The 16,124-nt window shown below is 33.4% G+C and overlaps 1 protein-coding gene across 5 annotated transcripts in view; it reads right to left on the reverse strand.

Moving 5' to 3' along the window:
- ERCC6L2 (ERCC excision repair 6 like 2) overlaps window positions 1-16,124 on the reverse strand; it is a 157,170-nt gene that overhangs the window by 105,696 nt on the left and 35,350 nt on the right. For all 5 annotated transcript variants that reach the window (XM_027094256.1, XM_027094254.1, XM_027094255.1 and 2 more), the window contains exons 4-6: window positions 7,597-7,790; window positions 619-780; window positions 11-218 (exon numbers count right to left, since the gene is read on the reverse strand). In XM_027094256.1, coding sequence (XP_026950057.1) covers window positions 11-218; window positions 619-780; window positions 7,597-7,790 — 564 coding nt within the window. The remainder of the gene's footprint in view (window positions 1-10; window positions 219-618; window positions 781-7,596; window positions 7,791-16,124) is intronic.

The raw sequence follows: 16,124 nt of genomic DNA on the forward strand, positions 1-16,124 counted from the left end.
CTGTTCTCACCCGGTCTTCCTTCTTAGGCAACTGATCCTTGATTAGAGTCTTGGTACGCCTGAGAAACCATCCAGACATCTTTTTTGCAAGCCTTTGCATGGCCTTTCGGCCAGTAGCTAGTTCTCTTTTTGTTGCTGTGTGTCTCTGACCATGTTCTACTTGGTCAGAAAACTGTTTCTTGAAATGGATCATGCTACCTAAAAGTCCTGGCACAGCCCTTTATAAAGGCAATAAGAAAAAATGTTAAGGCTTTATTAAACTATCTAAATAGGAAATCACTAACTTCTTTTTGCCTTTAAAAAATATACTAAGTCACTTGTTTATTAATGATAACAATAACAAAAGGCAAGAAAGCAGAATGGTCTTTATCACAATTTTAGTGAACAACTATAAGAAGATGATGGAACTGGTAAATTAGTTCAGATATTTACTTCAGGGACCAAGAATAATAAAGATAGGCTTTCATGGGACACTATACTCTGAATACTATGTTTGGGATCAAACACTTCTGTAAACAGATAATTTTTTTTCAGAAACAAATAATTAGGAAACACGGTAACATTAAGTTAAGGAAGTATTAAATAATTTTCCAAAAAATAAAAAGTGTTTTTACTCACCAGTCCATAACACACCACAATTCTTTCATGTTGTTCTGAAGAATGGTTCCAGTGAGGCCAATTCGGACATTACATTTTAAAGCTTTCATAATTTCTGTTACTCTAGCCTTTGGATTCTTGATTCTATGAGCTTCATCTACAATGACAGCTGACCATTCCAAACTATAAAGTGAGGAAAAAGGGAGGAAAGGTTGAAAAAATTTCCCTTTCTTAGTCTATATAATTTTTAGAGTGCAGCTTTCTCTACCGAAGTTTTGCAGTTTTTTTCCTCTACTCTTTGTTGATTCCACGGAATTCTCACCTCCTTATTTAAATGATCACAGCTTTGGACAACCCATGAAAATTAAATGTGTAGGAAGATAAAAAGAAATAGAGATTTTGTTTAGTAACAATGAAATGAAATAACTCATTTAAACATGACTAAAATGACAAAAAAGGAATCTTCTAAAAGTAATAAAACAGAGAAATAAATACCATGTTAATTACGAATGAAAAAATATCAATATAAACTCATGATTTTTAAAAGTTGTACTACATAGCTCTGTCTGCTAAAAAGGTTTAGAATTGATTGTTACCCCAGTAGCAATGAACAACCATAGTGGTCAATCCACTAAAAGGAAGCAGATTCCCATGGTGAAACAGTTGATTTCAGGTGTGCAGCAGGGGAAATACTGGACAGTGAGAAAGCACAGATGTATTCAAAGACAAATGGGGGCATGTCCAAAGGACACAGGAGCCAGACTAATTAGAAAATTTAAGCATGACTATAGGATAGTATAAAACATTGAATAAATAAAAACCCAGGAGTTGTATGAAAAAATTTACTTTAGACCTTTACCTCACACCATATACAAAAACTAACTAAAAATAGATCACAGACCTAAATATAAAGCTAAAACTATAAAAGTTATAAAATGTAGGAAGAAATCTTGTGACTCTGGGTTAGGGAAGAATTTCTTAGATATGACAACAAAAGCATGGTCAATAAAAAATTTTGATAAGTTGGACCTCATCAAAGTTAAAAACTTTTGCTCTTCCAAACACACAATTAAGAAAATGAAAAGACATACTACAGACTGGGAGAAAATATTTGCAAATCATAACCTGATAAAGAACTTGTATACAGAATTATATAAAGAACTACTACAACACAGTTGAAGTTAAGACAATCCAATTAAAAAGATGGGTAGAAGATTTTAATAGACATTTCACCAAAGAAGATATACAAAGGGAAAATAAGCACATAAAAAAGTCATCATTGGACTTCCCTGGTGGCCCAGTGGTTGAGAGTCTGCCTGCCGATGCAGGGGACACAGGTTCATGCCCTGGTCCGGGAAGATCCCACATGCCGCAAAGCGGCTGGGCCCGTGAGCCATGACCACTGAGCCTGTGCGTCCGGAGCCTGTGCTCCACAACGGGAGAGGCCACAACAGTGAGAGGTCCGCGTACAACAAAAAAAAAAAAAAAAAAAAAAAGTCATCATTAGAAAAATGCAAAAAAAACCCAAGAGATACTACCGAAAACCTATTTGACTGTCAATCAAAAAAAGACTGACAATATTAAGTACTGGCAAGAGAAACTGTAAACCTCATACACTGCTTTTGGGAAAGTACAGCTATTTTTCTAAAACAGTATGGCTGTTTCTTAAAAAGTTAAATTTCCTCACACCACCCAGCAATTCCATTCCTAAGTATCTATGCAAGAGAAATGAAAATTTACATTCACACAAAGGCTTGTACGTAAATGTTCAGAGCAGCATTATTGGTAATAGCCCAAAAGTGGAAACAATCCAAACGTCCATTCACTGGACAAACAAAATGAGATATATATATATATATATATATATATATATATATACACACACAAAATAGTACTGTTTAGCAATAAAAAGGAATAACTACTGAAACATCATACATGATGAACCCCCAAAAACATATTAAGTGAAAGAAGCCAGACACAAAAGACTACATATTGTATGAAATTTATATGAAATTTCCAGAAAAGGCAAATCTAGAGACAGAAAGTAGATTAGTGGTTGCCTGGAACGAGATGGGACCAGAGATTGACTGAAAACAAAAAACTTTTTGAGGTGATGGAAATGTTCTTAAACTGGATTGTGGTGATAAATGCACAACTTTATAAATTTACTAAAAACCATTCTATGCTTAAAATGGGTACATTCTATGGCATGTCAATTGTACCTCAATAATCTATGAGTCCATAGTGATACTCAAAAAACAGGGGTTGGGGAGTGGGAGAGAAACTTTGCTATCATTGCGAATGACCATTGTACCAATTTGTTAGTCTGAAAATTGGAAATTAAAGCAAAAGAATCAAGCATCACTCACCTTGCTTTGCCGGTTGAAATTATAGTTAATTTCTAATTATAAGAGAATGCTGTTAATAAGTGTAGAAGAAATGATAAACTTAGGAAAATATTATTTTGCAAAACCCAATAAAATAACTGATTCAGGCAAGAATAATTTCTGTATGCTAATACCACTAAGTAAAAGGATTGAGGGACCAGGATATTGAAATGGTAGCAAAGCGTAACCCACAGAGTACTTCTAATTGTAAAGGGAGAAACATATCTTTACAATGGAGAGATCTGATGATCACCTCCTTAGCCTATGGGACAAACTTCGCAACATTAATAGTAGAACAACTTGACATTAATATCTCCTGAAATAATGTAATATGAAGTCCACAGCATCATTTATGAAGTATTCTTGTCAAAAAATGTCTGACCTGAAGCTAATTAAGTCTTTAGAACAAAATCAGCTTACAAAACTACATATGTTAGAGGAATACATAACTCCTTGAGAAAGCAATCAGACAAATCTAATGTGAGACATCCTAAAACACAACTGGCCTGGTCCCCTCAAAATGTCTTATAATAAAAAAATAAAGTTGAGGGAATGTTCTAGATTAGAAGAGACTAAACAGACTTAATAGTCAACACACACACATTACCTTATATCTTGCCAACATATATACACACACACACACACACACACACACACACAACTGGTGACTACAGGTGTTGAGTATATAGATGTTCATGTACTATTACTTCAGTTTTTCTAAAGGTTTGATCATTTTCTTAATATAAAGTTGAAAAAGGATAAGAGATCAAGAACAAAGGAAAAGAGGAGAAAACAATCACAAAATTTTAAAAGCAGGGAAGAAGATGAACAAGACAACTTATAAAAACAGAGGAAGGAGTATCCCATGCCAGTAGTAAAGAAAGCCAAGAAACAATCTGATTCATATTATTGAGCTCTTTCTTAAATGGTAGCACCAGATGCTTCTGGAAATTGGAGTTAGGTAAATGTTCAACAGTCTGTTTAAGAAGTTGTTGGAGCTCCTATATACTATTCGTTATCCCACAAAATAGCCAGCCAGGACACTGTAAAGTAAGCAAAAGAAGGGCAAAATACAGCAAGATCTTCATTTTTCCTTAAGAGGAAATCAACAAGTGATGTTAAAAACTTAAAGGATAATTTTTAAGTTGCAGCATAAACATGTTCTTTGAGATATGGAAGTAAAAACTAGGAAGATAAGTTAAAGAGTTGAAGGTGACTGTCTCTGAAGAACAGCTAATGGGGGTGGCAGACAGGAGTGAACTGTGTTCATATTTGGCTCTTTAAATAATAACTTTGATAAAAATAAAAATGAAGTAAAACATAACCGTAATAACAAAGAGATACAGCTCACTCATAGAGTGTTTATCTACTCTATGGATTATCTATGATAAATGTTTAATCCTGGTCTATCATATGGAGCATTCTCACAAAAATTACTTAATATTTACTCAGATTGAATATAAATTATATTGAATATTGTTAAAAATAAAGCCATTCAAACAAATAAAGGAAAACTAAATACAACAAAAACTGTAACATTTGATTTTTCTAATTTTGCACAGAAATGTTAGAATTCTTATTTAATATTTATAACAATCACAGAAAATAACCACTTGACACTATTATATGCTAGAAGTGTAATAAGCACTGAAATACAGAAATTATTCTATATCAAAGACCTCACAGTCTAAAGGAGCAGTTAAACAAAAATTAAAATGACTGTTGCTATGATAAATGAATTTATTACATTTATCTAACTATAGAATATCTCTTACATAATACATTGCATAAAAGCCCAAAGTCAAGGTTTAAATCTCATGTCCACGACTGACTTAGTTGTTGTAGGCTTGGGTAAGTTACTTAACTTCATGCCTCAGATTGTTCCTGTCTTCTGACAGCATCCAGGAAATAGTAACAGGCAAACTTATGAGCTTGTAAAATAAAATCCTAGAGCTTACAAAAAATGGTAGCTCTAAATCCAACTTTACAAAATAATTACATTAAATATAAATGGACTAAACACTCCAAATAAAAGGCAGGGGTTATCAAAAAGGATAAAAATGCAAGACCCAGCTATATGCTAACCACAAGACACTCACCTTAAATATAAGGAACAGATAAAAACAAAAAGTTGGAAAATGATAAACATACAGTAAACATAAGAAATCTGTATTGTCTATATTAATACCAGATAAAACTTCAAGATTATTAGATATGAAAAGGAACATTTTTAAAGATAAAAGGATCAATTTATAAGGAAAAAATCCTAATCATCAATGTGTGTGTACCTAATTACAGAGCTTCAAAATATATGAACTGAAAATTGACAGAACTGAAAGGAGAAATAAACAAATCCATAATTATAATTGAAAATTTCAACATTCCTCTCTCAGAAATTGTAAGCCAATTAGAAAGAAAATCAGTAAAGACAGAGAATACTTGAACAACACCTAACCAAACTGACTTTACTGATATTTATAGAACATCACATCCAACCACGGTAGAAAAAACACTTTTTTCAAGTGTACACAGATCAGAAAAATGCAAATTACACTGCAATGGGATACCACTATACATGCTAAAAACAAAAAAACTGACAATACCAAATATTGGTGAGAATATGAAACAAACGAAATTTAATAGGTTGCTAGTTGGAGTAGAATAGTACAACCTCTCTGGAAAATGGCTTATCAGTTTCTTCTAAAGTTAAACCTATACTTACCATATAACCCAGAAATCCCACTCCTAGGAATTTACAGAAGAGAAATCAAAATATATGTCAAAAGAAGGCTTATACATAAATATTACTTAAATTTTTACTTACAGTAACCAAAAACTGGAAAACCCAAATATCTATCCTCAAATGAATGGATAACAAAATGTGATATATTCATAAAATACAATACAATTCAGCATTAAAAAAGAATGATCACTGATACATTCAATAACATAGCTGAATCTCAAAAACATGATGATGAGCAAAAGATGCCAGACACAACAGTTCTGGAAGCTCAAATTCCAAGATCAAAGTGTTGGCAAGTTTGGTTTCTTCTGAGGTCGCTCTCCTTACAGATTGCTGCTCTCTGTGTACATGAGTTCCTCGTATCTCCTTCTCTTCTTCTAAGGACAACCAGTCAGATTGGACTCCCAGATTAAGCCCCACCATAATGGCTTCATTTTAATTTAATTACCTTAAGTTACATTCTGAGGTTCTTGGAGTTGGGACTTGAACACATGAATTTGGAGGGGACACAATTTAGCTCATAACAAGCCTCCTAACTGGTCTTTCTCCATTCAGTTCGGCTCTACTCTGCACAGAGCAGCTTCGTTACTTATAAAATGTAAATATAATCATTTTTATCATAATAGTAATCTCCTGAAAACACTTCAGGGACGCTCTGCTGCTCTAAGGATAAAGACCAAAATCCTCTAAGAGGCTTTCTGTTCCTTGCTTACCACACTGGTGTTGTCATCTGGCCACTTCCTTCTTCCACTCTAGGCTACAGTCATTACATGCAGAAAGCATCAGAACTGTTTTCATTTATTAAAAAGTGCTGTGATCTTTGTTGCCTGAAGGCCTCTATAATTTTGTTTATAAGGGATAAATTTATTTATTTATTTTTGGCTGTGTTGGGTCTTTGTTGCTGCACGTGGGCTTTCTCTAGTTGCAGCAAGCGGGAGCTACTCTTGGTTGCGGTGTGTGGGCTTCTCATTGCGGTGGCTTCTTTGTTGCGGAGCACGGGCTCTAGGCACACTGACTTCAGTAGCTGTGGCATGTAGGCTCAGCAGTTGTGGCTTGCGGGCTCTAGAGCACAGGCTCAGTAGTTGTGGCGCACGGGTTTAGTTGCTCCGCGGTATGTGGGATCTTCCTGGACTGGGGATCGAACCCATGTCCCCTGCATTGGCAGGCAGATTCTTAACCACTGCACCACTAGGGAAGTCCTCTCTGCAAATGTTGTTTGTTCCCTCTTCCTGGATTATTTTCCTGCTCTTTCCTATTCTTACCTATCCTTCAATTCTCACTCAGCTCATAGGTCATCTTCTCTGGGAAGCTCCCTGACTACTCTCCTCACTCTGCAGCAGTCAGGCTCCTCATGTGCTCCTATAACATCCCCTGTTTCATATTATAGCGTTCACATGACTTTATAATTGCCTGTCTCTAGATTCCCCACTAAAATCTTAAGATACAGTTCATTTCTTTTGGGTACTTATAGTCCTGGGATAGTGGTTCTCAATATGTATATGCATTTTTTGCCACTCTATATTCACAACAGACTCCCATAATTAAAATAATTCATGAAAATCACTGTTTTAGTCCAGATCATACACATAAAAGGTTGCACATGAGATTTAGGACAAGTCCTATGCATTAACATGCATTGTTTGGATAGGTAATAGAGGAAATTAAATAAGGAACTGTATAAAATCTGACTCAGGATTTTCTTCTTAGAAAGTAAGTTAATTATTATAAACTGTCTATTTCAATAATCCTGAAATAAAGTTAAATCATGCTAAAGAATATTTAGAGCTTTAAAAAAATCACAATATAAAGGGACAAATACAATTGACATAAACAGAATACTAATGCAATCATTCCCATTATTTCGATTACCTGTTAAGTTCATCCAGACATAAGCGCAGTGTTTCATATGTTGTTAGAGCAATTTCACATTTCCTCTGTTTCACACGAGTCAGTTCACTGTCTTTTTTGTTACCATGTAAAATAGTGACTCTGAAATATCCCCAGGTGTCCAGTTCATCCCTCCAGTTGTAGAGGACAGAAAGAGGAGCAACTATTAAGAACATCTGTAAAAAGAAGAAAAAAAATTTAATGATATAATTTTTTAAATGAAAAAGAACCCCAAAGTTAAATCCAGAATATCAATAGTCCTATTCTTTGATTTTTGACACTGTAGTTAATAAGTATAAATACAACTGAGAAATTGAATATATCTGGACTTAGAAGTCCATCAAAAAGTACTGTTGTTTACTTAGCACCTTATTAGGAAAAAAATAGATACCCAACCTTGTCCAAAGGAGCAGCTATTTTTTATTTTCCCCCCAAAAGGAGTTGAGAGATAAGAAAAAAATAATTCTCCAAAACAAAAAAAAAGAGAGTATAATCAGGATCCCAGTAATAACTTCAAGGGCCATGTGGGTAATAGAAATATGCAAAGCAGGCCAGGTTTTTTATTGAAATGTATGGTCTTCCAGAGCTCTCTTTCCTTTTCACTTTCCTAGTCCATTTCCTCTCCCTCTCTCTCAGATACTATCAGTTGATAACCTGGAAAATTCACTGGAAAATTGAAGCAATTAGAAGAAAACCTCTTCTCTTATCACTAGATCAATAACCTACCTATAATTACTTCTATATATTCTGCTCTCCCATCTATTACCATGGGTGAACTGTCCATGTTCTTTTCTAAAGACAAACCCTGAACTTATATAGTGGCTCCAATCACTTCCTGTCAACCTGAAGTCAATGATGAAGAAACTGTTCCCAATCTGCCCAACATGATTACATTCTGCTTTTCAATGGACCGCATACAACCCCAAGCAAACACATTCTAATATATATTTCTCAGCGTTAAAAAACAAACCTAACAAACAAAAAAGTTCCTTCTTAAACCTACATCTCTCTCTAGCTATCCCCCATTACTTTACTTTCTTTATAGAAATGATCCTCAGGAGTTATCAATACTTGCTGTCCCTACTTACTCTCCTCCTGTTCTCTCTTAACTCATGTAAGTGGGACTTCTGCCCTAACCCATTAAGATTAACAATATTTCTGTTTAATCTTGAAATGAATGTTTTGGGGTTTCACCAACATTTCCTGTACTAATCCCAAATCCTGTTGTCATTAGCCATTTTAATTTTTAATGTTTTTATCTCCTACTGTTACCACTATTCCTAAGCTATTATCTTTAATAGGGTTTTAAGTAAGTTTCTTTTCTGCAGTTTTATACTTGTCCTACTTGATAAAGATGAGCCAATTACACATACATACAAACAAAAAAATAAAATAACAAACAAAAAAATAATACAATACTACTCTAAATCCTACACTCTCTTCTATGAAACATTTCAGCTGGGCCATTTGTCAGTTGTAAGATGTCATATCTGTGACTTTGTTTTAGAAACAGGAAAAAGAAAAAGAAGAGAAGATTAACCTACTAAATGTGAGAGTTCCTTTCTTCTACCCCAGCATCAAGCATATATAAGTACTTTTTTGTCATACGTGATTCATCTCAAATAGTTTCATCTTCTGGCTCGGAATTTATCTTATGAATTCCATTTTTCTCCTACTACCTTCAAATAAAAAATTTGGGCTCCAAGTAATAAGCCCAGTTATTGTCTCTGCCCAACCCCCCAACCTTTTTACTTTTTAATATCATAAGATGAAAATGTTATCCAAACTCCATCTGAGCACTTTGAGCAGTTTTCCACTCGAGGGGTCATTCATCAAAGGTGTCAACGAATCTACACTTTGTTGTACAGCAGAAACTAACACACCATTGTAAAGCAATTATACTCCAACAAAGGTGCTAAAATAAATAAATAAATAAAAAAATCCCAAACATAAAAAAAAAAAAAAGGTGCCAATGAACCTAAAGATTCCTAGAATCGGCCCTAAGATTCCAGAAGTTGTTTAAAAATTAAGACATTCCTTATAGACATTATTGGTCTTCAAAGTTGTAAAAGGCAAATCAAATGGATCAATAACTCATTTTAATACTAAAAGAGGTAAGAAAACTGAGTTATGCCATTTAACAGACATTAACCCAAGGACTTCACATAAAAATGCTATAAAGTAAAAATATTTATTATTTCCTTTTTAGAGATGAGAAAACTAAAGTATAGATGTGTTAAATAATATGCCCAAGGTCATAATGCTATAAAGTGGAAAAGTAAGTATTTGAACCCATGTCTGTGTAATGCCAAAGCTCTTAACCAACAATGATATATCATGTTAGCACCTTAAATCAGAAAGCCTATGACCTTGAGATGCATAACATTCTTATTTGCCACTGTAACTATGGTACTTTGTGCTGTGCTTAGAAAACAAAGGTGTTCAGTTGATAAATGAAATAATGAATAAAAGCATGTGTCAGTGGCAAGGCAGGAATAGCACTGTCTATGCAGAGGACAATGACAGACCACCAGAGCCAAAGTAAAAATTTCACATTGGAGGAAGTGTGATATCAAGCTGAAAAATAAAATGTACCTATATTGAGAGAACTTACAGACCATAAAATTGGAATTTTTGCTATTTAACGCAAAACTCTAAAGCATATTCCCTGTAATTAACTCTACAATCTTAATTCTTTCAAAAATGCCAAATCTAATTAATTTACATCCTAATTGTGCATAATTGATAACTGTTCCTTTGATATATTACGGCTATTTAATATATGGAAATTTAAGTTGAGAATCCGCTCTAGGAGCCTCTGCAAATCCCTTTTAGAAAAGCAGCATAATAGGAATACCAAAACTTGATAAACAGTCTTAACAAAGTAGAAAATTATAGACCAATATCACTTAGATCAATGGAGAGCAAAACAATAAATATCATCTCTTCTAATTAAACAAAAGTAAATAAAACATGAGAATGGAAATGACAAGTAAAATTATATTTTCAGAAAACATAAGTAAAGCAAATAAATGAACAGTAAATTAACTAACAAGAATATCAAAGAATTAAGAAAGTCAAATTTAAAAATATATGTGGCACCTTAAATAACTTAGACCAGATTGACTTATAACTTATATACAAATGATTCCAAAAGCAGCAGAATGTATTCTTAAGTTCACATGTGACATTCTCCAGGATAGACCATGTTAAGCCACAAAAAAAGTCAATATATTTATGAAGGTTGAAATCATATCAAGCATCTTTCCTGATGACAGTGGTATAAAACTAGAAATCAATTACAAGACAAAAACTGGAAAATTCACAAATTTGTGTATAGTAAACAACATGCTACTGAACAACCAATGAGTCAAAGAAGAAATCAAAGGAGGAATCAAAAAATACCTTAAGACAAATGAAAATGGAAATATAATGTACCAAAATTTATTGCTGCAGCAAAAGCAGTTCTATGAGGAAAGTTCATAGTGATAAATGACTACCTCAAGAAACAAAAAAATTCTCAAATACACAACCAAACTTACACCTCAAGGAACTAGAAAAACACAAACTAGAAAATGAAGCCTAAAGTTAGTAGAAGGAGGAAAATAATAAAGATCAGAGTGGAAATAAACAAATAGAGACTAAAAAGATGACAGACAAGGTTAATGAAACTAAGAGCTGATTCTCTGACAACACACACAAAATTGGCAAACCTTTAGCTAGACATAACAGAAATAAAGATAGAGAGCTCAAATAAAATCAGAAATAAACGAGGAGAACTTACAGTTGATACCACAGATATAAAAAGGATCATAAGAGACAACTACTAACAATTTTATGCCAACAAATTGGAAAACTAGAAGAAAGGGATATATTCTTAGAAACATACAATGTACCAAGACTGAATCATGAAGAAATAGAAAATCTGAACAGAACAGTTCCTAGTAAGGAAATTGAATAAGTAACCAAAAACCTCCAAATAAACAAAAGTTCAGGACCAGACAGCTTCACTGGTAAAATCTATCAAACATTCAAAGAATTAATACCAATCCTTCTCAAACTTTTTGAAAAAACAGAAGAGCAAGGGATGCTTCCAAACTTATTTTATGAGGCCCAATACCAAAACCAGACAAGGATACCACAAGAAAGGAAAATTATAGGCTATATCCCTGATGAACATAAATATAAAAATCCTCAATGAAATATTAGCAAGATGAATCCAACAATACATCAAAAATGATCATAAATTATGATCAAGTGAGATTTATTCCATAGATGCAAGGACGATTCAACATATGCAAATCAACTGCATGATACACCACATTAACAAAATGAAGAATAAAAACCATACGGTCATCTCAACAGAGCAGAAAAAGCATTTGAGGAAATTCAACATCCATTTATGATAAAAACTCAACAAATTGGGTACAGAGACAACATACCTCAACATAATAAAGGCCATATACGACCAGCACACAGTTAACATCATACTCAATAGTGAGAGCTGAAAACTTTTCCTGTATGACAAGGAACAAGACAAAGATGCACACTTTCACCACTTTTATTCCCATAGTACTGAAAATCCTAACCAGAGGGGGGAAAAAAATCCAAATTTGAAAGGAAGTAAAACTGTCACTATTTGCCAAAGACACAGAAATACACGGAAAACCCTAAACATTCCACCAGAAAACTGTTAGAATTAATAAAGAAATTGAGTAAAGTTACAGGATACAAAATCAATACAAAAATCCGTTTTATTTTTATACACTAACAACTATTAGAAAGAGAAATTAAGCAAACAATCTCATTTACAACTGTATCAAAAAGGATAAAATAACTAGAAATAAATTTAAACAAAGAAATAAAAAACCTGTATACTAAAAACTATGAGACACTGATGAAAAAAATTTTAAATGTCACAAATAAATAGTAAGATAATCAATGCTCATGGAAGAATAAATATTGTCAAGATATCACTAAATGGTGCTGGAAAAACTGGATAACCACATGCAAAAGAATGAAACTGGGTCACTGTCTTATACCATACACAAAAATGAACTCAAAATGGATTAAAGACTTGAAATTAAGACCTGAAACTATAAAACTCCTAGAAGAAAACACATGCAGTAAGCTCCTTTACATCTTGACAATGATTTTTTTGATTTGACACCAAAGGCAAAGGCAACAAAAGCAAAAACCAAAAAGTAGGACTACATCAAGCTAAAAAGCTTCTGTACAACAAAGAAAACCATCAACAAAATGAAAAGGAAATCTACTAAATGGGAGAAAATATTTGCAGACCATGTATATAACAAGGGGTTAATATCGAAAATATATGAAGAACTCAGTAGCAAAAAATCAAACAAGTAGCATCATTTGCAAGATAATAAACTAAAGAAATAGTGTACAGTAAATAAAATACTGGAAAATTTTTTGTTTAATCACCATTGAAATTGTGTCTGATGCTGGCATTATGACTGCTAGAAAAATCCTCCCTCTCTGCATTAATACTGATTATGAATTTTACACAGAATCTTTAAAGTTTTATCATACAAGATAGTAGTATTTTTAAAAGAATTTACTTTGATTCATTTTCATAAAGACTGAATTCCAATCTTAACAGCCTAAATCTAAAGAATCATTCCAAGAATATTTGAAATGTATAGTTTGTATCTTTTCCTTTAGGAATTTATTCTTGGCACAAAACATCTATTTCACACATTCTTAGATGATTTATTCACACTTGAAAAGGTTAAAAATATATATAAAATGCATCGTGTATCACACATACATACCTCAAACCCATCACTCCTTAATTGATAACATTTAAATTCATTAAAAGGACTTTTTTCAAGTAGTTCGAACATTAATTTTTCAATATTCCATTGCAATTTTGGCATTAGCATAATAAATATAAAGAAATTTATTTCTCTTCTAGCTATTTAATAGACTATCTTTTAAATTTATTTATTTATGGCTGTGTTGGGTCTTCGTTTCTGTGTGAGGGCTTTCTCTAGTTGTGGCAAGGAGGGGCCACTCTTCATCACGGTGCATGGGCCTCTCACTATCGCGGCCTCTCTTGTTGCGGAGCACAGGCTCCAGACGCACAGGCTCAGTAATTGTGGCTCACGGGCCCAGTTGCTCCGCGGCATGTGGGATCTTCCCAGACTAGGGCTCGAACCCATGTCCCCTGCATTGGCAGGCAGATTCTCAACCACTGTGCCACCAGGGAAGCCCAATAGACTATCTTTTAAAAATGCACTGAGGTTTTAAATGGATCAAGACAAATTTATCTTTTGTAAATTTCATCACACAAAATTATAAGTTTTGTTTGGATTTGCTTCTGGGGAATACTGTAGGACGTCACTGGTAATCTCATTAAAAACATTCTTTATAGAATTCCAGTTCAAATGATTAACTAAACACATGCATTTATTGATGCCAATAAAACAAAAGGACAAATATAAAAATAAATCCATAATAGCAGTAAAATGCCTGGAAGGGCACTACCGGATGATCAGAACACTACAAAAACAGATGAGAACTGACATACTTGAAGACCTGAGGAATCCATCCTTTACCTACATAAGAGAAAACTTCCAAAAAAAAAAAAACAAAATAAAGAAAACCCACAAAGAAAGTTTTCCTAGAAGAAACTTAAATATGACAACAACCAACAAAATAAAACAACAAAAAAAACTCAATGAAGAACAGGCAGTTGGAAGGACTGGGTCATGGAAACGAATGGAACATTAAATGTAAATAGATTAAATTCTCCAATCAAAAGACATAAAGTGGTTGAATGGATTTTTTAAAAAAAAGACCCAAACACATATTACCAACGAAATTCACTTCAGCTTTAAAGACATATATAAACTTAAAGTGAGTGGATGGAAAATGATATTCCATGCAAATGGAAACCAAAAGAAAGTGGGGATAGCTATTCTTAGAGACAAAGAAGGTCATTAGATCATGATAAAAGGGTCAATTCATCAAGAGGATGTAACAGCTGTAAATGTTTATACACCCAATATCAGAACACCTACATATATAAAGGAAATATTAACAGATGTGAAGAGGAAAAAAATGACAACAATAAAATAATAGGGAACTTCAATACTCCACTTTCAACAATGGATCACTCAGACAGAAAATCAATAAAGAAACATTGAACTTAAACTACACATTGCATCAGATGGACCTAGTGACACATACAGAACATTCAACAGGAGCAGAATACATATTCTTCTCAAGCACATATGGAACATTCTCCAGGACAGATAAAATGTTAGGAGACAAGACAAGTCTTAATAAACTTAAGAAGACTGAAATCATATCAAATATCTTATCACATAATGGTATGATATCAATCAAAGGGGAAAACTAAAAGATCCACAAATATGTCGAGATTAAATAATATGCTCCTCAACAGCCAATGGGTCAAAGAAGAGATCAAAAACGAAATCAAAAAATACCTTAAGACAAATGAAAACTGAAACACAACATACCAAAACTTATGGGACACAGCAAAAGGAGTTCTAAGAGGGAAGTATATAGTGATAAATGCCTATATTTAAAAAAAAGTCATATATACAACCCAACTTTATACCTTAAGAATCTAGAAAAAGAAGAACAAATTAAGCCCAAAGTTAGAAGGAAAGAAACAACAAAGATCAGAGAGGATAAATGAAATAGAGACTAGAGAGATAATAGAAAAAATTAATAAAACTAAGGGCTGTTTTTTGAAAAGATAAACAAAACTGACACCCTTAACTAGACTAAGAAAAAGAGAGAAGGCTCAAGTAAATATAATTAGAAATGAAACAGGAGACATTACAAATAATAACACAGAAATACAAAGGATCATATGAAATTACTCTGCACTATTATACACCACCAAATTAGATAAACTAGAAGAAATGGACAAATTACTATAAACAGACAACCTACCAAGACTGAATCATGAAGAAACAGAAAATCGGAACGGAACAATTACTAGTAAGGAGAGTCAATCGTTAACCAAAAACCTCCAAACAAATAAAAATCTAGGACCAGACACCTTCACTGGTAAATTCTACCAAATTAACACCAATTCTTCCCACATTCTTCCAAAAAACATAGAAGAGGAGGTGATACTTCCAAACATTTACAAGGCCAGCATTACCCTGATACCAAAACCAGACAAGAACACCACAAGAAAGGAAAATTACAGGCTAATATCCCTGATAAACATAAATCCTCAGTGAAATACTAGCAAACTGAATTCAACAATACATTAAAAGGATCATACACCATCGTCAAGTGAGATTTATTCCAGGGATGCAAGGATGGTTCAACACATTCAAATCAATCTGAAAACAAAGCTAAAAACAGTACTTGAACTCTTGAAAACATAAAACACATTAAGAATTATAATGCTTCTTTAGGATCAAATTTAAATTGACACTAAGAATGGACCTAGGGCTTCCCTGGTGGCGCAGTGGTTGGGAGTCCACCTGCCAATGCAGGGG

This window comes from Aethalodelphis obliquidens, unplaced genomic scaffold, assembly GCF_003676395.1.
Source record: "Aethalodelphis obliquidens isolate GAN/ISIS:26980383/991018 unplaced genomic scaffold, ASM367639v1 scaffold88, whole genome shotgun sequence".
NCBI classification, from domain to species: domain Eukaryota; kingdom Metazoa; phylum Chordata; class Mammalia; order Artiodactyla; family Delphinidae; genus Aethalodelphis; species Aethalodelphis obliquidens.